We start from the raw sequence: 24,255 nt of genomic DNA, 5'->3' as shown, positions 1-24,255 counted from the left end.
CACACCCCCTCTCCCGTCTCCCCACTGCCTCCCCAGAGATGGAGCCGCAGACCGGACGGGTCTGGCACACACACGGAGCGCAGCGGCTCTCGGCCTTCCCGACAGGGACGCCGGGCAGGTGCCAGCCCGGAGGCGGCAGGCGGGCCTCGGCGGCGGGTCCGAGCGCAGGCCGCTCTGCGGTTCCGAGCCGGTGTCCAGGCCGTCCCGGGCCGCTCACGCGTGGATGGCGTTGGCTACGTCGGTGAAGACCAGCCGGCTGGGCCTCTGCACCGGGCCCTGGGCCGGGAGCGTGGTCTGCGGAGAGAGTCAGGGCATCGGGCCGTGGCCAAGGCCCCGCGCTCTCTGGCCAGCCGCCCGCTCCCCCCTGCCCGCCCCACCAGCTCCCTGCTGCCTGTGCTAGGCCCTCCCGCAAGCTCAGCCTGGAAACCTGGAGACCGGACCTGGGCCGCTGGCTCCTCCCACCGGTGCCCGGGGCCTGGCAGCTCGCACCGGCCGGGCCGGGTTAATCACGCATGCGCCACGGCTCCCCTCGCTGCCCAGCCCCGCACAGGCCCGCGGCGGCTGCGCAGGAAGCAGCTGGCTCCGAGCTGGAGCGTCCACCCAGCACCGGGAGGTCACGGCTCGACTCCCGGCCAGGGCCCGGCCCGGGCTGTGGGCTCGTCCCCAGGAGAGGCAGCCGATCTTGGATGATGCTTCTCCCTCCCTCTCCCTTCCTCTCTGAAATCAATAAAAATACTTTTTAAAGAAGGAAAGAGGGAAGCAGCTGTCACGGCTCAGGAGTCCCAGGGGCTGGCCGGCTGCGTTCTCAGCCCCATTTCATGACTGTCCCCTGGGGAACGTGTTCGGAGAGCGGCGACCGGGACTGGCGGCAAAGCCAGGCGTCTGTGGACCCCCAGCCCGGCTTTGCCTGGGTCCAGCCCCCTAACTCTGCCTCTGGCAGGCCAGACCCCTCCCTGCAGCCAGGGGCCAGGAGGAGGGGTGCAAAGGGCCTTCCTGGGGAGACCAGGCCTCCTGCTGCCGACGCCCTCGGGGTTTGGGGTGATGGCCGTTGGCCAGGCAGCCGATGACTCCGGCAGGACGGCCACACAGGCCCACCCGCCTGGGCTCTGCCCGTTACTAGGGACCATCCGTCCACTCTGAGCTGCCGCTGCCCCATGACCCAGCCACTCCCGCCCCCTCAGGACCACGGCTCCCGGGAGCAGAGCATCTGCCCCAGGCACAGCGGGTCGGGGGGATGGAGATTAGGGTTCGCAGAGGAGCAGACCAGGGTCCGAGAGGCCGGGGGCTCCTTACAGGGCCTGGGGGGGGGGGCCGAGCTGCCCCGGCCTGCCCTCACACGGAGGGGTGCGGTGGCCACGTAGCAATTCTGCCAATTTCTAAACAAACCTGACAAAACCCACCCCCACAGCTGCCCCCCTCCTGGTGGCGGAGGAAGGAAGAGGGAGGTGTTGGGGAGGTGGTGGGGGCAGGGCAGGGCCGGGCCGGGCCGGGCCGTGGGGGGCGGGCAGCGCCCACCTTGCCCGGCGGGGCCTGCGCGGAGGCGGCGTGCTCCAGCAGCTCCTGCTCCAGCTCGTCCTGCTCCTCCGTGGGGTCGAAGCTGTACATGGGCATGAGCTGGTGGCGCAGCTTCTCCAGCCTGGGGGGCAGGGCGGGGGCGGGGGCGGGAGAAGCTGCTTGGGATCCGGCAGGCCCTCCGCTCCCCTCCCCCCCAGGCCCTGCCGCTGGCCAGCTGAGCGCAGCTCACACCAGCTCGGAGCCTGCAGCTGCCCCCGCGGTGAAATGAGAGCCGGCTGTGCCAGCCTGGAGGCTCAGTGTCAGAGCGGCACCTGCGGGTCCCAGGGGGCCGCCTAGGCCCGGCCTGGCGCCACCCACAGCCGCTGGGCGGCGGGTGGGGGAGGGTCCCGGGCATGGGCACAGGTGGCTGGGAGGGAATCCCCGCCTCCCCTGGGCTCCCAGGGCGAGGCTCCCCCTCCCACCCACCCCCCGGAGCCGCCGGCCGCCCGTGGCTGAGGCGTTACCTCCTCTTCTTCCTGATGTACAGGACCTGCAAGAGAGGGGCCTGGTCAGCCGTGGCCGTGGGCAGGGCGTGCCGAGTCCTCAGGACCCCCCGCCAGGACACGCCTCCCGCACGTGTGTCTCCCGTGGAGGTGTGTGTGAGGCCCGCCAGGACACGCCTCCTGCACGTGTGTCTCCCGTGCAGGTGTGTGCGAGGCCGCCATGCCCTTGAGGAGCAGTGCGGGCGGAGGTGGGCTCCACTGGTCTTCCCCGGTGGCTGGCAGGCCCACCTCTGCCCGCACTGCCCAGGCGCCAGGCCCTCAACACCCGCCTGCCTGGGGCTCCTTGCTTCAGCTCACCCTCCTCCTGGCTCCCCAAGGCCCAGGGGCGTAGAGGACAGGAGACAGGCCCGGCCGGCTGGCTGGGGGTTGAGCATCGACCTGTGAACCAGGAGGTCAGGTTCGATTCCAGTCAAAGGCACGTGCCCGGGTTGCAGGCTCCATCCCCAGTGGGGGGCATGCAGGAGGCAGCCAATCAAAAATTCTCTCTCATCACTGATGTTCCTTTTTTTAATATAAATATATTTTTATTGATTTTTTACAGAGAGGAAGGGAGAGGGATAGAGAGCTGTCTCCTACACACCCCACCACTGGGGATGTACCCGCAACCTTGACCGGAATCGAACCTGGGACCCTTCAGTCTGCAGGCCGACGCTCTACCACTGAGCCACACCGGCTAGGGCTCAGCACTGATGTTTCTATCCCTCTCTCCCTTCCTCTCTGAAATCAATAAAAACTTAAAAAAAAAACCTCACTGCCCAGCAGCGCCCCCCCCCCCCGCCCCCAGGAAGCCCTCCGGGGGACACAGCCTGGCACTGACCCGTTCCTCCGGGCACCCAGCGTGGCAGGGCGGGGCTGGCATGAGGGAGAGGAAGCAGCACTCCGGGCACATCTGTGGGCCTGTCTCCTGGTGCCCGGGAGCTGTGCCTGCCCTCCATGACTCTGCCCGTGACCTCCCTCCCTCTGGGCTTTGGCAAGAAGGCCGCCCCCTCCCCCCAGCCCCTGCAGCGTTCCTCCGGGACCCGGCGAGGGGGTTCTCCCGGTCCTGGGTGACGATCTCCCTGGAAAATTACGGGGGCAGGAGCTGGGGTGTCTCCGGCTGTTCAGCCGCGGGTGGGTGCCAAGGGGAGGCACTGGCGCTCTGCCCCCCCCTCCTGCTGCTCAGCCCGCGTCCGGCCCCTCGCTGGCCGGCGCTCACTCCCTGGCTGTGATCCGGCGCCCGCAGAGCCATATGGCAACCGGTTTAACAGCAGCTGCAACCGGCCACGACCGGACCGTCCAGCCCGCCTGTCAGAGCGGTGTCCTGAGCTGAGGCCACGGGAGCCTGCGAGGGGCGGGGGCAGGACACCACTGCCGCCAGGCCGCTGGGGCCTCGGGGGACCCCCCTGCCTGGCCTCAGCCTGCTCCATCTCTAGGGACCCCTCTGTGATGCCCTGAGCGTCCCTGTATCGTCCCAGAGGAAAAGCTCAGACCTTCGCCCCAGCCGGTGCGGCTCAGTGGGTGGAGCATCAGCCTGCAGACGGAAGAGTCCCGGGTTTGATTCCGATCAAGATCATGGACCTTGGTTGCAGGCCCCTCCCTGGCCTGGGCCCTGATCGGGGCGTGTGCAGGAGGCAGCCCATCGATGTATTTCTCTCACGTGGATGTTTCTCCCTCTTTCTCTCTCTTCCACTCTCTAAAATCAGTGGAAAGATATCCTCGGGTGAGGATTAACAAAACAAGAAAAGCTCAGACCTCCAGGTGCAGACACCGGCGGGGACCCTGCAGCCACCCCTCCCCCACCCCACCCCTGTGCTCCCGCAGCCCCATCCTCATGTCTGCCCGCTCGGCCTTTCCGTGGACATGGGCCAGGCTCCACCCCGAGGCCTCAGCTCTGCTGTGGCCTCCTCCGCTGTCCGACCACCCAGCCCCCTGCCTCCCCGGGCCCAGTCCCTGTGCGCAGCCCTCGGCGCCTCCGTTTCACGCCTTCCGCTCCCTGTGGGAACCAGGGCAGGGCCTGTCTCCCTGGTCCGGGGCTGACGGCCGATCTGGGGCAGGTGCCCAGGAGTGACTGCCTGTGGACGGATGGATGGACACGCCTGGGGCCTGCGCTCCCTGCAGAGCCTCCACCCCGATTCCGAGAGGCCTACAGCCCCACGCCCATCGGCCCCCTGGCCTGCCCGCTGCTCACGGGACCTTCAGGAAGCTCCACCCCAAAACCCCGCCTCCCCTCCTGGGGGGCCTTCGGGCCCGGCTCAAACAGGTGCGTTTCTCAGACCTCCTCCGGCTCCCCCCCCACCCCAGGCGGCCTGCCGGGTCCCCGGCCTGCCCGGCCCGGCGGACAGACGCCCAGGGGAGGGGAGGCTGCGTGGCCGTGAACAGACGCCTCTCCGATCAGATCCTCTACCACCCGAGCCCACCACCTGCAGCCGAAGGACAGCAGCCCAGCGCCCGGCCTCACCATGGCCACGGCCAGGCCGATCACGGTGATGATGCCGAAGGACAGGAGCATGGTGCCCACGCTGGCGGCGCCCACGCCGGGCATCCTGGTGTCGTTGAAGCTGGTGGCTTCCGGGCTGAGGGCGGTGGGCTCGGGGGCCGGCCCGTCGGTGGCGGGCTCCAGGCTCGGCTCGGAGGTGGGTGGGCGGGTGCTGAGCCAGTCCCTGGCCGCCAGGAGCCTGGCGTTCATGCCGACGACGAGACGGCCTGTGGCCAGTCACGCTGCCCACTGGCTTCCGACATCAGGAGCCCCAGCCCGTGGCCGGCTCCGCAGGCGGGCGGCCACCTGAAAGGGAGGGTGAAACCTGAGGCTGGGGATGGGCCCCGGCGGTGAGGGAAGCCCCTGCGGGCTGAAGGCTCCGGGGACTGCAGGCTGCAGGACAAGGCCAAGTTCAGGGGCTCAGGGACAGGGCTTTCTATAGCTGCGGCTCCCGGGGCTGGAGGACACGAGGACGGAGCCCCGCCCCTCTTTGTGGGGGAGAGGAGGGAAGGGGGAGGAGGAGGGAGGGGAGAGGAGGGAAGAGGAGGGAAGGAGAGGATGAGGGAGGGAAGAGGAGGGAAGGGTGAGGGTGAGGGAGGGGAGAGGAGGGAAGGGGGAGGGTGAGGGAGGGGAGAGGAGGGAAGGGGGAGGGGGAGGGAGGGGAGAGGAGGGAAGGGTGAGGGTGAGGGAGGGGAGAGGAGGGAAGAGAGAGGAGGAGGGAGGGAGAAGGAGGGAAGAGAGAGGAGGGATGGAGGAGGAGGGAGGAGGAGGGAAGGGGGAGGCTGACTAAGGGTCACACAGGCCTGGCTTTGAATTCCAGCTCGGCCACCTGACCAGAACCGCCCTGGCAAGTCACCCCCTACATGTGCCTCCTCCTTCCCTTCCCCCCGTCCCAGGGCCAGAGGGCCATGGAATGCCGGAATGAACCGGTCCAGGAAAGGTCGGAGCTCAGCGCCGCCCTGTCCACGGTGAGCCTTCGCCCTCCGGCCAGCGGGGAAGTCACAGGAGGCCCTGCACCCAGCCCGCGGTGTGGCCCAGGCTGTGGTGGAGGGGGTGGGGCGGGCCGGGGAGACCAGGCTGTGCGTGGAGGGGGTGGGGCGGGCCCGGGAGACCAGGAGGCAGGAAGGAAAGAGGCTACAGTCAGGTGCCCTGGCAGGCTCTGGGGTCACTGGCCCCCTGTAGGGGAGCAGGTGGCTGTAGGAGAAACGCAGGGAGCTGCCTTCCAGGATGGATGGAGGTGCCCCCCCCCCTCCGGACCAGAGGGTGGGAGGGGTGCCAGCCCGGGGTGGGGCTGAGGCCTTTCCAGGCCAGAGGGCCCCGGGCAAGGCAGGGTGGGGAGGGGAGGGTGCACAGCACACAGCTGCACCCAGACCCCTCCCTGTGTTGCTCCTGGCTGTACCGGGTGCCTCCCAGGGGCAGGCGATGGGTGTGTGTGAGGTTTGCACACCCCCGTGCTGGTCCTTAGGAAGGGGCACGGCTGGTGGACGGACATGGAACGGAAGAGGCTGGCAGGTCAGGAGTCCCGGGTCCTTTCCTGGCTCTGCCATTGACCCCAGGAGTGACCTTGGGCCAGACCTTACCTCTGACTCGGGGGCTCACTTACCCCTGTGTCCAGAGGAGAGGAAGGCCTGTTCACCACTGCTGGGGACCGCCTCGGGGTCCAGAGGGCACGAGAATTCAGGACGAAAGGGGTCGTGATCTCCGAGAACCCGCATTGGGCTCTCCACCACGGTCCTCTGTCCTCCCTGACCCAGGGCGCCCTGGGCCTCCGCCCTCTGTGATCCCTGCGTTCCTGCGGAGTTCCCTCCTCAGCACTTACCTAATCCTCCGGGGACGCCCAGCTCCGCCGGGGCGGCGGGGGGTGGTGGCCACCGGCAGGAGGACCGGGCGGGGGGACCCCCAGGCCTGGGGTGACGGGCGGAGGGTCCGATCCGAGGTCCGCCCTCGGTTCGCTCCGCCCGCCGGGCCGGAGGGCAGGGCAGGACCCTCGCGGGGGTTGGGGTCCCGGCGAGCAGCCCGGCGGCTCCGTGATGCTCCAGCGCCTCCGCCCCCCGCCCGCCCCGCAGGCACCGCCCACAGGGCTCCGATTGGCTGCCAGTCCCGCATCCCGCCCTCCATTGGTCGGCTCGCCTGTCGCTCGGGTACAGCTCCGCCCCCAGAGGGAGCCGGGCGGCCGTTCTCGGACGCCACCCCTCACTCCCGGGGCCGCAGTCAGCGTCCCGCGGGCACCGTGGGTGGCCGGGCCCTTCTCGGGCCGGACCTCGGGCCCTGGGCCCGCCCGGCTGCACCTCCGCCGGGCAGGCCCGCGCTCCGCCCGCAGGCGGGCGCTGCGCGTGGGGAGGGGGCGGTACCGTTATCGGAGCGCAGGTGTTGGGCACCCCGGCCTCGCCAGCCAACGTGTACCCTCACAAGAGCTCCAGTTACTTTTATTGATTTTTTTTTGCAGTTATTTTTATTGATTTCAGAGATGAAGGGAGAGGGAGAGTTAGAAACATCGGTGACGAGAGAAAAATCATGGATCAGCTGCCTCCTGCACGCCCCCCACTGGGGATCCAGCCCGCCACCCGGGCCTGTGCCCTGACCGGGAATCGAACGGTCCGTAACCTCCGGGCTCATAGATCGATGCTCAACCACTGAGCTACTCCGGCCGGCCTTCAGATACCTTCTCATCCTCAGGTTTTCGAAGGAATTTATGGGGGATCATCCAAGTAATTTGTTACAAATATTGATTCCCGGCGGCTGGCTCCCCGGGGCCGGGACGGAGCCCGGGGAACTGCATGTGCAATAGTTTGGTGAACAGTGACCGCGTTAGTAACAGATTCTGGGGCGGGAAGGAAGCGGTGGCAGGACACACTCTGCGGACACGCCGTGGGTTTTACAGGAGCCGCTGAGGCCCGTGGCGGGCCGGACGCCTGGACAAAGCCATGGACAAACCTGCGTGCCGTTTCTAGTCCCCGCTTCCAACCCTGAAGCGGGAGCGAGAGGAACCAGGCCGCCTGCCCCCGCCCCGCACGGCTGGGGCCGCTCCCTCGCCAGGTCCCGGACCGGGTCCAGCGTCCCGCCCTCCAAATGGGTCCCCGCCTCAGCCCTGGGACCCGCACAGGGGCAGCTCTATCGGCCCAGAGGCTCTGCTAGACCACGCCCCTGCACCCAGCACCCACTCTCGAACCCAGGACCGGCTGATGACACGCCTCCTTTCGGACCGGCTACCTACCGCCGGTCCAGTTCCGGGCAGTCGCCGCGGCTGGAGCCGTGTTCCGGGAGGCCGGCCCCCCACGGAGCAGCCCTCCTCCCACAGCCGTGCACGCCCCGCCGGGGCCTGCGGGCGCAGGGGGAGTGGGGTTCGCAGCTTCTCCCACAGCCCGCGGGGACTCCCGGGTGCTGCTCAGTGCCGCTAGGAACCCTGGAGCTGGGCGACGGGGTCCGCCCGAGCCCTTTTCTCTGCTGCGCCGACCGGAAGCCGGGCGTCCGAGGGCGCTCACCGCGGGCCCGCACTTCCGGGGGCCGGGCCCGCGCCTTCTCTGCTGGCCGGCGGGCGGGGCGGGTAGCCCTTCGGGCAGGTAGGCTCTAGAGGTGGGGATCGGGAGGACTGCACCACCTCGGAGCATCTCACCCCCCAAAACCCCGTGGGCATGAGGGGAAATGGGCTGCGGGAGGCGGCTTTGCCCGGATCATTGACGTGGAGGTGCGGGAGCGAGAGAGAAGCTGCGCCCCTGGCTTCAGGCCCCGCGGCGCTCGGTGGGCAGAGGCCGAGGCCCTGGGATCGTGTCTTGCCCGGGACAGCGCTTAGCTGGTGGCTTTGGGCCCATCGCCCCCTCGCGGAGCCTCCCCGCAACCCCTCCACTTGCTTTGAAGATGCCACCTAGGCCCCAGCTGGTTTGGCTCAGTGGATAGATTGTCAGCCTGTGGACTGAATGGTCCCAGATTCGATTCCAGTCAAGGACACGTGCCCAGGCGGCAGGCTTGATCCCATTGTGAGGCGTGCAGGAGGCAGCTGATCAATGATTCTCTCTCATCATTGATGTTTCTCTCTCTCCCTCTCCCTTCCTCTCTGAAATCAATAAAAATATATTGGAAAGGCTCGATGGAGCTGGTGGGGACCGTGGTCTGTGTGGAAGGGAAGGGCACCACTGGCTGAAAACCTTGGGCAAAGTGTTGGTGCTAACTTAGGTGTAAAATGAGCAAAACTGCCCACGTGTTAGCTGGCGAGTTAGGCCGCCATTTAGGGTAGGGGTTAAGTTGGGAGGGTGGCATTTCAGTGTCCAAATCGATGGCAGTCCAGGCACAATATCAACAGCAGGACCCAGGCAAGGCAGGCCCCCCCCCCCATATTAGTTCAAAGCATGTAACGTGGAGCCCCTCCTGACTGCTGAGCTGGCTCCCAGGCCCTTGACATGCACGCACTGGCACACTGCTCGTCCTAAAACTGGTGTTTCCCCCAGTTTACGGACAAGGAACCCGAGCCCTGGAAATGACGATTCCCCCAAGGCCGCTACTCTGGGTCACACAGATTTGTCAGCAGAGACTGAGCTACGGGCTCACCTCCTCTAAAAGCGGGAAGGACCGTAGAGGCGGGTGAGGGTCTAAGGCGGAGGCGCGGAGGGGACAGCGCCAGGCAGAGCAGGCCCTCCCCTGGCAGCTGGTCGAAGGGAGCGGGCCCAGGAGCTCGGCGGCTGGACTGGTTCTCCTTCCCTCCGCCAGGTGGGCAGCACGCCTGAAGGCCGGAGCCCGTGACCTCTGCCTCTCCCCCAGCCGGGGCCAGGGACCATCCTCTGCGCTGACATCACAGGGACGTGGGGGCTGAGGGGTGCTGGAGACATGGAGCTCTGGGGGGCAGTGCGGCGGGCGCTTCTGACCGGCCCCGGGAGGCGGGGGGGCGCTCTGGGCCGGGCCTTCAGTTCCCGGCGACCCCGTCTGCCTCAGGCCGGGCGGAGTGCCATGGAGCTGGTCAGCCAGTGGGCCGCGGTCTTTGAGAAGAGGGGCGTCCCCGAGCCCCGGGAATCCAGTGAGTACATCGTGGCTCATGTCCTTGGAGCCAAAACAGTTAAGTGCTGGGATGTCCAGCCGGGGAGCCGGAGCACCTTGGGGGGGAGGGGTATGCAGAAAGGGGGCATGGGGGAGGGGGCTTGCAGGCTTTTCTGCCCCCCCTGAGAGTGCTGATCTGAGGGTGACGCCATTTTTCTGGAGGAATGCCTTCGGCAGATACTTGTTCACCCAGCCAGCCAACTATTATCATGTGTGTTGGGCTCGCTGGCCAGGTGGCCAGTGTTGGGCCCAAAGGCATTGTCCACCTACGAAACCTGGGCCAGGGCCTTTGGACCAGGGGAGCCGGCCACTCACATTCCCCGGGGGACAGTTTCAGAGCCTGAGGCCAGCCCTTCGGTCGAAGCCCCTGACCCCTTGGCAGCTGCGGTGCGTCCAGGAGCTGAGCAGGCGCCGGCTGCAGAGGTGAGCACCGGGGGCTGTCCCCGCGGGCTCTGCAGAGCGGGGCTTCGGCTCCCCCAGCGCCACCAAGTTCATGGTCAGGGAGGAGGACCGCGTTCCAGGGCTAGGGAGGTGCGTGGGATGAGGGGGTGACGAGGGGCTGTCCTCTCGGTCCAGGGCTGTCTCTCACCCCGCCCCTCCGCAGGATGCCTGTGCAGTACATCCTCGGCGAGTGGGACTTCCACGGGCTCAGTCTGAAGATGGCGCCCCCGGTGTTCATCCCTCGGCCGGAGACAGAGGTAGGTGTGCCCACTGGGACAGTCCCCATGGGGAGGAACGTGGGGATCAGAACACTTGTCTTGCCCCAGACTTCCTCCAGAGGGCGCTGGGACCCCATGGCCGCTGTCCTTCCAGGCAGCGAGTGCCCGTCCAAGCCGCTGTGCCCTGGCTGGTTGGGCAGATGGGCCCAGAGGACAGTCTCCGGCTGGCTTCCTCGAATGTCCTTATATCCCAACCATCGCCCCAGCCACCGGGGCTTGCAGTGGCTCCGGGAACCCCAATAGTGCTGCCTGCCAAGTGCCTGGCCTGTGCCTGGCGTTCCCCTAGGACAGTGGTCAGCAAACTCATCAGTCCACAGAGCCAAACACCAACAGGACAACGATTGACATTTCTTTGGAGAGCCACATTTTTTAAACTTAAACTTCTTCTAACGCCACTTCTTCAACATGGACTCGCCCAGGCCGTGGTGTTTTGTGGAAGAGCCACACTCCAGGGGCCAAAGAGCCGCATTGGCTCTCGAGCCACAGTTTGCCGACCACGGCCCTACGCGCTGTCCCTTGGGCCAGTGGCCTACCCAACCCATAGGAAACCGGCGTCCTCATGCTCAGGAGGCGGAGACTAAGTGGGGGGCTCTCCCTGGGGCCTGGGGCTGGTACAGCCGTGTGACCCAGGGAGGTCACTGCCCCCCTGGGCCCAGGCGGTGAGCAGGTTGGGCCTCCAGACGAGTCCTTTTAGGCCTCCTCTCTGGTGAAGTGCTCACCTCTGTCCCTCAAGTCGGTAGGACGGGGGCGCGGGGCCCCAGCGGGGTCGCTTGGCCAGGCACCCCGATCCGGGATGTTCCTGTGACTCTTCTTGGGCTCCCCTCTGTCCTGTGGGTGGCAGAGCGGGCACAGGGAAGAGCAGGGGCCGGGGCTGGGGCTGGGGGGCCGGTGGGGAAGCCAGAGGGTGCCCAGTTCTGAGAAGGGGGTGTGCCTAGAAACACTTGTCTACCTGTCCAGCCGGGGACCCAGGGCCCCTCCTCAGCTCCTCAGCCTCTCCCCAAGCCCGGAACCCGCTCCCCCCACGTCGTGCGGTGGGGAGGCCAGGTCCTTCCGGCCTGCCCAGGGTCAGGGCAGGGACGGAGCGGTCTCAGCCCTTGCTGAGGTCACAGGGCTGCGGAGGGCTGGCAGAGTAGGGGGTGGGAAGAAGGGGGTAGCGAGGGCAGCACTCACACACCCTGACTCCCCAGTTCAGGGCCCCATGAGCTCCATGGGCCTGTCCCACCTGGGACTGGCGGAGCCGGGAAGGGGTGCTGAGGCAGAGTGGGATGTGGCCTGCTACCTGTGGCTCCCCAGAGCACGTGACCTCTGGCCAGGAGGTCACTCATGGTTTCCAGACGCTGCCAAGGGTCAGGGTCTGGGAGGGCAGCTTCCGTGATGACCTCTGAGCCCCTCAGGCTGGACCTGGCCCCAGTCATGTCCTCGCAGGTCTGAGTGTGGACTTCCGGCTCCACTTGGCCCCCCTTTCCTGGCTGGGTCTGGGCAGAGAGCAGCTCTGTGCCGCGGGAGGGGAAGAGGATGGGGGGGGGGGGGACTGTGGTTGGGAGCCCGAGGCCTCGCTTCACGGTACAGACATTTCTCAGAACTTGCTGAGTTCACCCAGCGTGAAGCCGCATCCGGGGTGCCTTACCGAGAACCTGAGAGGACGTGGCCTGCGGCGGGCGGCGGGCGGCACGGGGGCATGGGCGGGACCGCGGTGCTGACTCTCCCCGTCCCTGGAGGGTGGTTTCTGATCGGGGGCGGCAGGCTGGGATGCCCAGTGGTAGGCGTGTGGCTGACAGGTCGGGCTTCCCCTGGGTGGGCGGCGGCGTGGGCTGGCCCGCGGGGGGTGCAGGGAGGCGCCCGGCCTGGGCCTCAGGCTCTGCGGGGTGTGGGAGGCTCGGGGCCTTTTCTGGGATTGGCTTTTTTTTTTTTTTTTTTTTTTTTTTTTTTATAAAGAATGGATTCTTTTTTTTTTTTTTTTTTTTTTTAAATATATTTTATTGACTTTTTACAGAGAGGAAGGGAGAGAGATAGAGAGCTAGAAACGTCGATGAGACAGAAACATCGACCAGTTGCCTCTTGCACACCCCCTACCGGGGATGTGCCCGCAACCAAGGTACATGCCCTTGACCGGAATCGAACCCGGGACCTTTCAGTCCGCAGACCGACGCTCTACCATTGAGCCAAACCGGCTTCGGCTCTGAGATTGGCTTGAGGGAGGCAGTGCGCCGCCTGGTACGCCCCACAGGGACGTGATCCTTGCGGAGTGCTCATGGCACCAGGCCCTGCCGAGGCCCGGGCCAGCCTCCTGAGGGGGATGGGTCCTGCGGAGGCAGTGGCTCCAGGCAGAGCCGACAGCTGCCTGCTCCCCATCTCCTTCCTGCATGCCCCTCTGCCCGCACCCCACTCTGTCCTCCTTCGCCGGGGACAGGCGCCCCGGGCTCTCAGCCTCCCCCGAGCCTCCTTCCCCTGAGGGGCCCTCACTGGCTCAGGAAGAGGAGGGCCGGGGCTCCTGGTGTGACACCCGCCCCCCCCTCCCCCCCCCGGTTCTGCAGCCAGAGGACCCTCCTGCGGTCTGGGTGTGAGAGGGCGGCTGGGGCACAGTCAGCCTCCCAGCCGCTCGGGGTGGCCATTCGCATTGCGGCCTGTCTGAGGTCGGGGTGTCTGTGAAGTGGTAGCCGGTGTGGTTGGCTGAGGGGTCATCCCCAGCCAGAGCAGGTCTGTCTGCGGCCAGGAAACCCCAAGAGCCTCCCACCCGACAGCCCGGCCTCCACCAGCCACTCGGTGCACGACCTTGCCACCCAGACCACAGACCCCGGCCACAGCCAGCTGCTCGCTCGGTGCCTGGCACTGTGGGTCCCGCTTGCTGCCGGCTCCCAAGTCTCCGCAGAGCTTGGCACAGGCCGGGGGCGCCTGGGGGAGCCCCTCTGCCTGGAGCCAGGCCATCTGCCCCATAAGCATAGCTCTGTCGGGCAGCGGGCTCAGGACGGGAACGGCGGGCTGTGCTGCCAGGACTTGCTACCCAGGCAGGTGACCGCTGCTCCTGGGCTGGGCTCCCAGCCAGAGGCTGTCTCTGTACCAGACCCCGAGGGGCCAGGCTGACCCCTCCTCTGACGCAGACCGCTCTGCCTCACAGGAGCTGGTTGAGTGGGTGCTGGAGGAGGAGGCCCAGAAGCCCCGTGCGGGGGGAGCCCGAGGCGGCCCCCTCATCCTGGAGGTGGGCTGTGGGTCGGGAGCCATCTCCCTCAGCCTGCTGAGCCAGCTGCCCCAGGTGAGCGTCCCCAGCACCCCTCCCCTCCCCGACCCCAGGAGACTGGCTGGTGCTCCCTGGCCCTGCCCCGTCCCTGCTAGGAGCACTGGAGGGGCAGCTGCCAGCTTTAGGGCTGCCAGCCCGCCATGGTCACAGCCTCCGCCTCCCATTCCCTCTGGCTGGCCGGACCCTGGGCGTTCCCTCCTCTCCCACGGGGTTGGTGCGGCTGTGCCCCGGGCCTGGCCTCTCCGGCACCTGCCTCCCCCGTGCCCTCCACGTGCCCTCCACGTGCCCTGCACTGTGTCTTGGGCAGAGCCGAGTTCTCGCTGTGGATAAGGCAGGAGCCGCCGTCTGCCTGGCCCGTGAGAACGCTCAGAGGTAGGCGGCTGGGGGACCGGAAGGTCAGGGTGCGGGGCGACGGCCTGGGCCTGATCTCAGCCCCTGTTCAGGCAACAAACCCACCGACGTACACTCCCGGGCTGGGGGCACTGGGCAGCCCGGCTGGCGCCCAGGGGGACACGGGATCGTGGGCCCGAGTGTCTCAGTCTGGGCGGGGTTTATCCTCCCAGGCCTCTAGCAGCCAAGGGCAGGCGCCGCCTGTGCTCACGCCTTCCCCTCTCCCCAGGCTTCAGCTGCAGGACAGGATTCGGATCACCGCCCTCGATGTGACCTTAGGTACCTCCCCACCCCTCCTCCCTGGATGAGGCAGTCTGCAGAGCGGAGGAGGCTTCCCAACACTATTCATACACACGCGCACACACACACACACACACAAGTGCATGTATACACATGCATGCATGCGTGCCCACACACATGCACACATGTGCGCACACATGCATACACTCATGCATACAAGGGGCATCAGACCAATCCTTCCTGAGGACACGCCAGTCCCTGTTGCCTCCTGGGCTGACCTGACCCTGGAGGGGACCAGCCCTGGGGTTTTTCTTATCTTCAAATCCCTGTAACTAAGGCCTTATCTAGTGCTTGCATTGTTGTCAAGAGATAAGCAGAAGCTCAAGAGAAATCTTAAGACCGAAATATACTTGGGTGCCCTCTGTGGCCCCTGGCCCAGGCACTGCAGGCTGGGGCGGGGCACTGACCGAAGTCTGGCTTATCAGCTGCAGAGATGGGCTCAGGGAGAGGGTGAGTGAGGGGCCTGGTGTGGGCGGGCTCCACTCTCACTCCCTCTCTGCTGTGTCCCCCGACCACAGAGGGCAGCTGGGCACACCTCCTGCCCTGGGGCCCCGTGGACCTGCTCGTCAGCAACCCTCCCTACGTGTTCCGCCAGGACATGGCACTGCTGGCCCCTGAGATTCGCAGGTGGGGGTGCGGGTGCGGGGGGGCCGTGGCCGGCCGGGGGCGAGTGGGATGGTCTGTCCTGGAGGACCACCGTGGTGGGGGGTGGAGGAGGGGCTGAAAGGTGCTGGCGGTGGAAGAGAGCTCACTCCACAGCCCACAGACCCTCTCGGGTTTGGCTTCTGCCTCCTGACGACCTCTGGACGACCCCTGCCTCTCTGAGCCTCCGCTTCCTGCCTCTGAGAGCTGGCCGAGCTGTGCAGGCCACGGAGGCCTCGGCGGTGACACAGCACAGGGTCAGACAGCACAGAACGCATCCAGGGTGCTCGTTTCACAGAAGACAGGCCCGGAGGGGACGGCGCCTTGTCCACGGCCATGGGGGACTTAGCAGGGAAGCTGAGGCCAAAGCTGCTCACGGCTGTGCACTGAGCCATCCTGCCCTCCAGTGGGCTGAGAGCCCGGGCAGCCCAGAACTCCCACATGGGCAGCGGCAGTGGTCAAGGTGCTGCTCCCCTCCCCAGGCACCCCCAGACCCAGAATAGGAGCAGCCTGCTGTGGGGAGACAGGCTCCTGCCCGGGGCACTGCCTGGTGGCCGCTGCCTGTCGGACATGGGGAGCTGGAGCCGCCGGCACCTGGGCCTCCTCTGGGCCTCAGACGTTCTCTCAGCCCAGCGTGTAGGTGCCCGGGCCCTCCGTGAGGGCTCTGCTCAGCGCTCCTGTCCCTCTCACCCTCTGCTCCCCGCAGCTACGAAGACCCAGCAGCCCTGGATGGCGGGGAGAAGGGCATGGACATCATCCTGCACCTCCTGGCCCTGGCCCCTCGGCTCCTGAAGGACTCTGGGTAGGGAGGGACGGGTCCCCGGGGTCGGGTGCCCTGCGCCTGCCCTGGTGGCCACTGGGCCCTGCCCAGCTGAGCTGCCCTCTCTCCCCCACAGAAGCCTCTTCTTAGAAGTGGACCCCAGACACCCCGAGCTGGTCGGCAGCTGGCTTCGGAGCCGGCCGGGCCTGGCCCTCGAGCTCGTGGCCGTGCGCAGGGACTTCTGCGGGAGGTGAGCGCCCCTCCCCACCCCACAGCCCCTGTCCTTCCACGGCCCCTCGGCTCCGGCTGTCCCGCTCCCTGCTCCCCGGGCCCAGGCAGTGACCGCCCTTGTTGTTGTGCCCTAGGCCCCGGTTCCTGCACATCCGGAGGTCCGGGCCGCAGGGTGGCTGCCCTGTGGACGCCGGGCCAGCGCCCCAGCCTGCCGGAGTGCCCGGGTGACACATCCTGGACTGCCCCCTGTCACGGGGCACCTGCCAGTGCCAGTGCTGGGCATTCCCGCGGCTCTGGGCGCCAGGAGACGTGGGGCACAAGGAAGGAGAGGGGGGCGGCAGAGAGCAAGGGCACCCCAGGCCAGCTCCGGACTGAGGGACCCAGGTGCCCAGGCTGGCTCGGTGCCACCGGCAGGGCCAGGGCAGCGGCGTGGCGTCTCTGGTGGCACAGCTGGCGAGCGGGAAAGCTGGCCAATAAAGTGTCGCGGAGCGGACATGGTGGCCTGACGTCTGTTACCGGGTCTGTGGGTCCCGGACCCTCGCCCAGCAGTGGCACCGGAGGCTCCGTGGAGGGCGGCACCCAGGTGTTCCTGCCTCGCAGGCTGCGTGGCGCTGAGCGCTCTTTCACCCCCTGGCAGAGCTCCCGCACCTCCCCCGGACCCGGTGTGGCCTCCCCCGCTCTGGTCTGTGCAGACCGTGGCTGCCAGGAGGCCTGGAGCCCGCGCTGTCCACGGACGGGAGCCTGCTGGCTGGCAGGTGCTGGTGGGGCCCGCACAGGGGTTCAGAGGGACTCGGCAGCCAGGCCGGCTCACGCCATCACACTCCCCGCCCTCCCAGTGCCCAAGGGCCTGGCTGGTGCCCGTGGCGGGCGGCAGATTCTCCGGGAGCAGGACGCGGGGGGCTGGGATGGTCTTGCGGTGGGACCTTGGGCAGCAGCTTGGAGGCTGGCTCCTCCGGTGCCAGGGCAAGCGCCAGGGCGGCCTCCCTGTACTCTGTCAACGAGGCGGAGTGTAGCTGGCATCCGAGCGCCCGCTCCCCGGGCAGGGACTCCACTTGGTGGCTGTTCCGAAGGAGCCTGGGAGGCTGGGCGGCCCAGTGGAGGGAGGCTCTGGTCTCCTGTGCCCCGTGCTCCGCCTCTGCCCGCCCGGTCCTCCCCCGCACTGCCGTCCCCTCCTCCTGTGCGCTGGCTTCCCTGACCCGCAGTCGTGTCCCCTGTCCCGCAGCTGGGCCACACCTCAGCTGGTGCCGGCCCCCTCCTGGCCACGGGCCCGTCGCTGAGGGAGGGGAGGCCCCAGGCCTGCCGATGCCGGTGACAGCCGGGGACCGCTGAGGTCGCCGGAGCAGGAGCCACCCTTGGGGACAGCGTCCTTCCCAGAAACCCAAAGGCTTGGCCCCTGGGAAAGAGCCCAGCCAAGCGGACGGGCAGGGCGGGGCCTCCAGCCGCAGCCGCCGGCCGGGCGGCGGGGGGCCCTTTACTGGGAGCTCCACGTCATCGGAGCCACACCAGCCCGGCCGGTCCGGCCCCCGCCCCACACCAGCATGTGACCGGGCAGGCGCCTTCACCGCCCTCAGCCTTGGCTCCCGAGCCTGGGAACGGCCCCAGCGCCTTCTCCCGGCGGCGGCGGCGGGCCCGGGACGCCCTCTCGCGGGCGCTGTTCCCACCGTGTGCTTTGGAGGGAGCAGGGGTCCTGTGTCCCCGGCACCTGTCTGTCTGTCTGTCTGTCTGGCGCTTGGCACTGACGGGCAGGCGGAGACGGGGACTGCAGGAAAGGGAGCGGGTTTCAGTCTCAGGGAGCTGGAGCCACAGGAAGCTGGCAGCCTGGCAGCGGGCCGCCCGCCCTCGGCCCCTCTTCCCCCCTCCCCGGGCGCAGCACCCGGAGGCCATGGCTCCAGCCAGGAGAGCAGGCCACCTGCTCTCCCTCCTTCCTGGAGCCGCACAGAGACGCCGCCTCCTCTCCCCTGGAGGCGGACGGAGGAGGACGCGGGCGGAGGGGGCCCTGAGAGGAGTCTGCTGCCCGCTCTGCCCTCAGAGCTCCGTGCGGGCAGAGGCGCTCGGGCCCGGGTGTCTCCCAGCCGCCGTGGGATTCTCCGCGGGAGCGTCTGGGTGCCTTATTGAACCCTCCTGCTCTCACCACCAGCACCTGGGCCCAGGGCCGGAACCCCAATCCCTGCCCTACACCGGCGGCTCCCGTGGCTCCCGTGGCCGCACGTCTGCAGAGCCCGGGTCTGAAAGGGGGAGGAGGCGCGGGGAAAGGCCTGGCCGCCCCAGGCCCTCCTGCTCTGAGCAGGCTCCCGCCGCCCGACCGGCCCCAGGCACCGCAGCCATGGCTGTCCATCCCTGGCCCCTGGTGGATTCCTTTTGTTTGTTTTGTTAATCGTCACCCGAGGACATTTTTCCGTTGATTTTTTTAAAGAGAGTGGAAGGGGGGCAGGGGAGAGGGAGGGAGAGGGAGAGAGACATCGATTGGCTGCCTCCCACAACTCGCCCCAACGGGCTGGGATCGAACCTGCGACCCACATACGTGCCTGTGACCAGGAGTCAAACCGTGAACCTCTGAGCACAGGCTGACGTCCTAACTGCTAACACGCTGGCCAGGCCGCTTCCGGGCTCTCCTCTGCTGCCCAGCCACGCCTCCCTCTCTCGCCAGCCCAGGGTCTGTCAGCAGCGCCCTTGACACACACACACACACACACACACACCCCACTGCCACCTGAACCTCATTCTCAGGCTCCGCCGCAGCAGCCTCCTCGGGTGCCGCCGGACTGCTCTCCGCTAGCCCCTGGCCCAAGCTTCGCCAGCACCGAGGTGTCTGCCCGGCCTGGGGAACCTGGCTGCTTCCTCTGTGGCTCCCCGGGGCCTGGCGCACCCCACTCTCTGAGTGTCACACGGTACGCCGGCAGTGTGTGCGTTTTCTGGAACGAGCCGGAACTTTCCATGGGGCTCAGCAGCTCTGGCACAGCCCCGCCAGGGAACGGGGCCCCGGAGGCATGGCCACCTCGGGACTGAGTGCACCTGCTGCCTGCTGGGGCCGCCAGGAGCACAGGCTGTCCTTGGCGTCCGCAGCAGAGGCGGCAGCTCCCCGGGGCGCTGGGCCCCAGCCAGCCTCCGGCCGGCGTGTCAGCCAGAGCAGGCCTGGTCGTCCCTCTGGGCCCTCGGTTCTGGACAAGCCTCTGGACGGGCCCTGGGACCGGCCCGCCACTCCTGTGGCCCCCACGGCCCCCTAATTTCGACCTCCACGCCTGTGGGCATGGCCTCCCTGCAAAGGGTCTGAGGTGGGCGATGATCCCGGACTGTTCCGGGCTCGGTGTGGGAGGGAGAGGGAGGGAGGTCAGAGGGAGAGGGGATGGAGGGCGGGCGCCGGGTGGGGCGGTGCAGGCTGGTGAAGGCCGAGGATGGGACTCGGTCTCCAGGCGCCGGGAAAGACGGACGGGTCTCCGCGGAGCCTCAGAAGGGGTGCGGCCTGCGCCCCTGGCTGCAGCCGCTGATCGGATGGGTGCGGCCTCCAGCACAGCGAGGGGATAACCGCGTCCTGTGGGCGGCTGCACCTGCTGGCGACTCGTCTCGGCCCCGGAGGAAACCAGCGCCCCCTGTGGGCGGAGTGCAGTGCGGCTGCAGCCAATGCGGGAGACGGGCGCGGCTTTGGGGTGGGAACGAATGGGCAGCGGCTGGGAGGGTTTGGTGCAGGATAGGCGCCTTGAACACTTCGAGAGACAAGACGGGGGCGTGGAGGGTAACCCTCCGCAGCCGGGACACCCGCGTTGGCATGTGGCAGCATTGGGCAATTCCCGGAGTGAGACCACGGGAAGGCGGCCGGGGCGGGCCCAGAGCGGCCGCCGGCACTGGCGGAGGGCGGAGGTCACCCGCACGTTCAGAGAATCTCAGAGCCTGAACGCAAGCCGGTCCTGCCCCGGAGCCTGTGGCTGGCCCGGCACCCTGGGCGTGGAGGGGAGCAGGAGCCACCGCTGAGCCGAGGGCCCTGCCTCCGTGTGAGCGGGCGGGTCTGGCTCCTCCAGCCACAGGAGACCGGCCCGCTGCAGGCTGCACTGGCTGGGCGGCTGGGGGAGCACTGGGTCGCTCCGGGGTTCTCACCGCATAGCCCCAAAGCGGACCCTCAGACCCTGCCCCGTCCAGGCTGGGGCCAGGACCCCGCTCCAGATGAGGGGACTTCAGGGGCTCGAGAGAGTGGGGTGCCCTCAGGACATCCCAGAGGCAGGGGCAGGGCTTGGAGGGGCTCTGGAGTCAGATGTGGCCATTGGGGGGCAGCCCAGCGGCGGGCCTGCAGGGGGTGTGAGGCCTCTCCCCGGCCCGGAGGCGTCCGCAGCAGGAAGCAGGCCCCACGGATAAGCTCTGCACGAGCCTCCGCCCGCCCGCCCGTCCTTCCGCAGGCGCCTTCCCCGGCCTCTAGACGAGGAAGAGACCGAGGCCTGGCTTGCCCAACGCCACACCCAGGAAGTGGCCACGTGGGGGTTTGAGCCCCTCTGACTTCCCAGCGGGAAGGGGTGAGCAGGCCACCAGGCTGAGGGCATTGCAGCCTGGGGCTCCATTCCCAGGGGCCTCCCCCCCCAGGTGGGCACCCCAGAGCCCCGGAGCCCACCTGGCTTCCAGGGCAAAGGGCACAGGGGCCAATCCCAAAGCACCTGACAGGAAGCAGAGCGAGCTCCCTTCTCCCCGCTGCTCCCGGGCCCAGCAGGAGGCGGGCAGAGCGGGTGTGTGTGTGTGTGTGTGTGTGTGTCCTAAAGAACTCCGCGTGTGGGTGGGGCTGGCAGACCCCAGCTCCAGCCTCCGCGGACGTGGTGAGGCGTGCCCACCTCGCAGGCAGCACGGCCGGAAGCCTGCAGGGCCTGTCCGGGGGTGCTCCAGGGCCCCGGGCGGGAGGCACCCACACCCCTGGAAGGCGCTCCTCTGCCCGGAGCTGAACTTCCAACCCGCCCAGCCCCAGGTCCTGCAGTTCGCTCTTTCTTCTTTCTTTTTAAAAATTATATTTTTATTGGCTTCAGAGAGGAAGGGAGAGGGGGAAAGAGAGAAACATCAGTGATGAGAGTGTTACACCCAGACTTCGTGATCCCCAAGGACCACCAGGGAGCCGAGTCCGATGCAATAAACAAAAGAGCCTCTTCCGTGCTAGCATGGGCTCTGTCCCACTCACGCCGGCAGCATGGCGGAAGAGAGAGCGAATTTCGCCAAGCCCTGGGGTTTTACTCCGGTGGTGATGTCACTGCTTTGGCTGACCCCGATTGGTTGGGTGAGGGCCAGGTTCGTTACAAAATGGAGGATAGCTCCGCCCTGCCCCGCAGTGGAGGCAGGAGCCCATCCTCGCCCCGCCCGCCCTCAAGAGAATCCTGGATTGGCTGCCTCCTGCACGCCCCCCTCTGGGGATCAAGCCCGCAACCTGGGCCTGTGCCCTGACCGGGAATAGACTGGGGCTCCTGGTTCATAGGTTGATGCTCAGCCCCTGTGCCACGCCGGCCGGGCTGGATTCTGCTCTTGCAAAGTGAGTTTCCTGTGGAATTCAGATATGTGTTAAAAAAAAAAAAAGAAAAAAAAAAAGATAAAAGCAGCATCTTAAACATAAATGCATTTCATGAGTTCCAGTCCTCAGGGCGCGCTGGCGGCAGTGGGTCAGGGAGGACAGCGGTGCCCTGGGCTGGGACCTCCGTCTCAGGTCCCCGGCGGCTCCTGCGGGGGGCGCTCCGGAGGCCTCCGTGCGCCCCTCTCTCCACAGCGGCCGTGGGAGCTCGTTCCAGCTCTGGGTGCCCGGGAGGAGCTGATGCAGGACCGGGTGGTGTGCCCCTTCGAGTCTGTGTGCGGTGTTCTCACCTGGGCTTTTCTCAGAAAAGTATAAGGAAGAAGAAGAGAGAGCGAGACAGGAAGAAGGGAGGAAGGGGAGGGAGGGCAGGGCAGGGGGAGAAGGAACTCCTGGGGGGCAGCTGAGGGTGCCCTCCCTCGGGTCCTTGGTGTAGGTAGCCTCTCTCTGCCTCCTCTCCCAGGAAGCCCGCCCTGACTGCTCCATCCTCCTGCATCCTGGAGGTTCCCAGTGTCTCCTCTCACCCAGGGGCGTGGCCCAGCAAGCCAGCCTGGGCCGCAGGCTCCTGGAAAGTCTGACTTCCCGACCCACTCCTGGCTCTGGTGTGGCCTGCCCGGCGCCCAGCCCCGGTCTGGGGCCTGGTAGCAGCCCCGTGCAGAGGACAGGGGCGGGGGGGGGAGAGGGGGACTCCGTGGGGCCTGGGGACCGGCGCCCTGAGAGCGGGCTCTCTGCAGTTCCAGGGCCTCTGTTTCTGGGAACTGCTGTGCCCTGGAAAACAGAAGCAGAGCCCGGGGCCCCGCCGCCCCACCCCCCTTCCTGTCTTCCTTCCGCTGAGTCACCGCCAGGAGCCAGCACCTCGCTCCTCTGGGGCCGGGCGGGGCGGGTTCGGGGTCAGGCGAGGACAGGCATGGGGAGCAGCCCTCTTCCTGTCACACCCTGCTGAGGGGCCTCCCCGAGAGAGGTCCTCTCTCCCCGTCACCCGGCCTCCGCTCCCCACGGCTGTCCTCTCTCCCCTCACCCGGCCTCCTCTCCCCACGGCTGTCCTCTCTCCCCTCACCCGGCCTCCTCTCCCCACGGCTGTCCTCTCTCCCCGTCACCCGGCCTCCTCTCCCCACGGCTGTCCTCTCTCCCCGTCACCCGGCCTCCTCTCCCCACAGCTGTCCTCTCTCCCCTCACCCGGCCTCCTCTCCCCACGGCTGTCCTCTCTCCCCTCACCCGGCCTCCTCTCCCCACGGCTGTCCTCTCTCCCCTCACCCGGCCTCCTCTCCCCACGGCTGTCCTCTCTCCCCGTCACCCGGCCTCCTCTCCCCACGGCTGTCCTCTCTCCCCGTCACCCGGCCTCCTCTCCCCACGGCTGTCCTCTCTCCCCTCACCCGGCCTCCTCTCCCCACGGCTGTCCTCTCTCCCCGTCACCCGGCCTCCTCTCCCCACGGCTGTCCTCTCTCCCCGTCACCCGGCCTCCGCTCCCCACGGCTGTCCTCTCTCCCCGTCACCCGGCCTCCTCTCCCCACGGCTGTCCTCTCTCCCCGTCACCCGGCCTCCTCTCCCCACGGCTGTCCTCTCTCCCCGTCACCCGGCCTCCTCTCCCCACGGCTGTCCTCTCTCCCCGTCACCCGGCCTCCTCTCCCCACGGCTGTCCTCTCTCCCCGTCACCCGGCCTCCTCTCCCCACGGCTGTCCTCTCTCCCCGTCACCCGGCCTCCTCTCCCCACGGCGCCGAGCACCGGCTGTCCTCTCTCCCCTCACCCGGCCTCCTCTCCCCACGGCTGTCCTCTCTCCCCGTCACCCAGCCTCCTCTCCCCTCGACGCCAAGCACTGCTGTCCGCCAGGCCGGGGGGAGGGGTCAGGTGCGGCCGGCCCGTGCGAAGCACGTGGACCCGGACCTGGGCACCTGCTCAGGCCCCTAAGGAGTGGCTGGGTCCAGGCTGGGTCCTCAGCAGCGGGAGGGTCCCCCTTGCTCCCCCCTCTGCTCACCCACCTTCTGCACACAACATGGACCCCTGGAGCCCTAGGCCGGGGTGGAGGGTCCTCTGAGGCTGAAACAGCGGGAGCTACGCCCAGGCCAGCCCAGACCTTCAGACTCTGCCATTCCCCCCACCGGCCGCCACCCCCAGCTAGTGAGGGCACAGCACCTGCCCCGCCCTGCTCTTCCCTGAAGGCCTGGCAGGCCCCGTGTGCCCTCGGAGGGCAGAGGAGCCTGGAACACTACCCTCGGGCCCATCGGCCTCGGGGTTTGCCACCCCAGGCTTGGTTTGTGCCCAGCTCCCCTCGACTGTGTGCTGGGCCCGCCCGCTGTTTGAGGGGGCAGGGGGGGCCAGACAAGCGGGTGCTGCCCTCTCACTGAATGGTCTCTACTTCTTCGTAGAGCGCCTCCCTCCACTGGGGGGCGGGGGGCAGAGAGGCAGCCTTCGCCCCACGTGGCTCTGAGCCCATTGCTCCCCACCCCGGACGGTCAGAGCCGCAGCTGCTGGCCTCGCCGTGTCTCCGGGAATGGTCACAGCCCGCCCCCGCCCCCAGCTGGCCTGTGGGCAACGGGCCGGCTCAGGGTGGCGGGGGGGGGTGGGAGGTGGCGGCGGAGGGGGGGTTGATGGGGGGAGACATCGGGGCCTTGCCTGGCACCTGGCGGCCTGGGGCCTCGGGAAGGTTTGGGGGTACTGGGGGGGGGGGAGGGTAAGATTCAGCCGGAGGCAGGCGGCTTCGTGTTCCCACTCTCCTTCCCCGCCCTGGCTGCACAGGCTGCACCCCGCGGACAGTGAGCCTGCAACCGAGTGACGTGCCCTTGACCGGGATCGAACCCGGGACCCCTCAGTCCACAGGCCGACACCCTAGCACTGAGCCGCACCAGCCAGGGCCACGGCTCTCCTTCACTCTCCGTGGCCACAGCTGGCTAAGGCGCTCAGTGTGCGATGCTGGAGCGC

At 67.9% G+C, this 24,255-nt stretch overlaps 2 protein-coding genes across 8 annotated transcripts; one reads left to right on the top strand and one right to left on the bottom strand.

Annotated features, from left to right (window-relative positions):
• Positions 1-8: 8 nt before the first annotated feature.
• LOC311631815 (uncharacterized protein C3orf18) lies at positions 9-6,582 on the bottom strand. Its single transcript, XM_084902376.1, has 5 exons — positions 6,332-6,582; positions 4,495-4,818; positions 2,019-2,044; positions 1,516-1,636; positions 9-294 (listed from the first exon to the last, which is right to left on the bottom strand). Exons 2-5 carry the CDS (start codon positions 4,720-4,722, stop codon positions 214-216), a joined length of 456 nt encoding a protein of 151 aa, XP_084758502.1. The 5' UTR covers positions 4,723-4,818; positions 6,332-6,582; the 3' UTR covers positions 9-213.
• Positions 5,457-16,335, top strand: HEMK1 (HemK methyltransferase 1, mitochondrial release factors N(5)-glutamine). 7 transcript variants are annotated; one of them, XM_084902304.1, is made up of 12 exons: positions 5,457-5,480; positions 9,214-9,555; positions 9,869-9,960; positions 10,142-10,235; positions 13,372-13,506; positions 13,799-13,863; positions 14,111-14,160; positions 14,700-14,814; positions 14,948-15,080; positions 15,530-15,625; positions 15,720-15,833; positions 15,949-16,335. In XM_084902304.1, exons 2-12 carry the CDS (start codon positions 9,331-9,333, stop codon positions 16,318-16,320), a joined length of 1,491 nt encoding a protein of 496 aa, XP_084758430.1. In that variant the 5' UTR covers positions 5,457-5,480; positions 9,214-9,330; the 3' UTR covers positions 16,321-16,335. The 7 variants fall into 7 exon arrangements, with proteins under 7 accessions (XP_084758430.1, XP_084758432.1, XP_084758429.1 ...); XM_084902306.1 differs by lacking the exon at positions 5,457-5,480 and adding an exon at positions 6,729-8,072 and having other exon boundaries at positions 15,723-15,833; XM_084902303.1 differs by lacking the exon at positions 5,457-5,480 and adding an exon at positions 6,732-8,072.
• The last annotated feature ends 7,920 nt before the right edge of the window (positions 16,336-24,255 follow it).

The sequence above is a fragment of the Pipistrellus hanaki genome (genome assembly GCF_964339955.1).
Source record: "Pipistrellus hanaki genome assembly, chromosome: 13".
Taxonomy (NCBI): Eukaryota; Metazoa; Chordata; class Mammalia; order Chiroptera; family Vespertilionidae; genus Pipistrellus; species Pipistrellus hanaki.
This window is presented reverse-complemented; position numbering and strand designations above follow the sequence as displayed.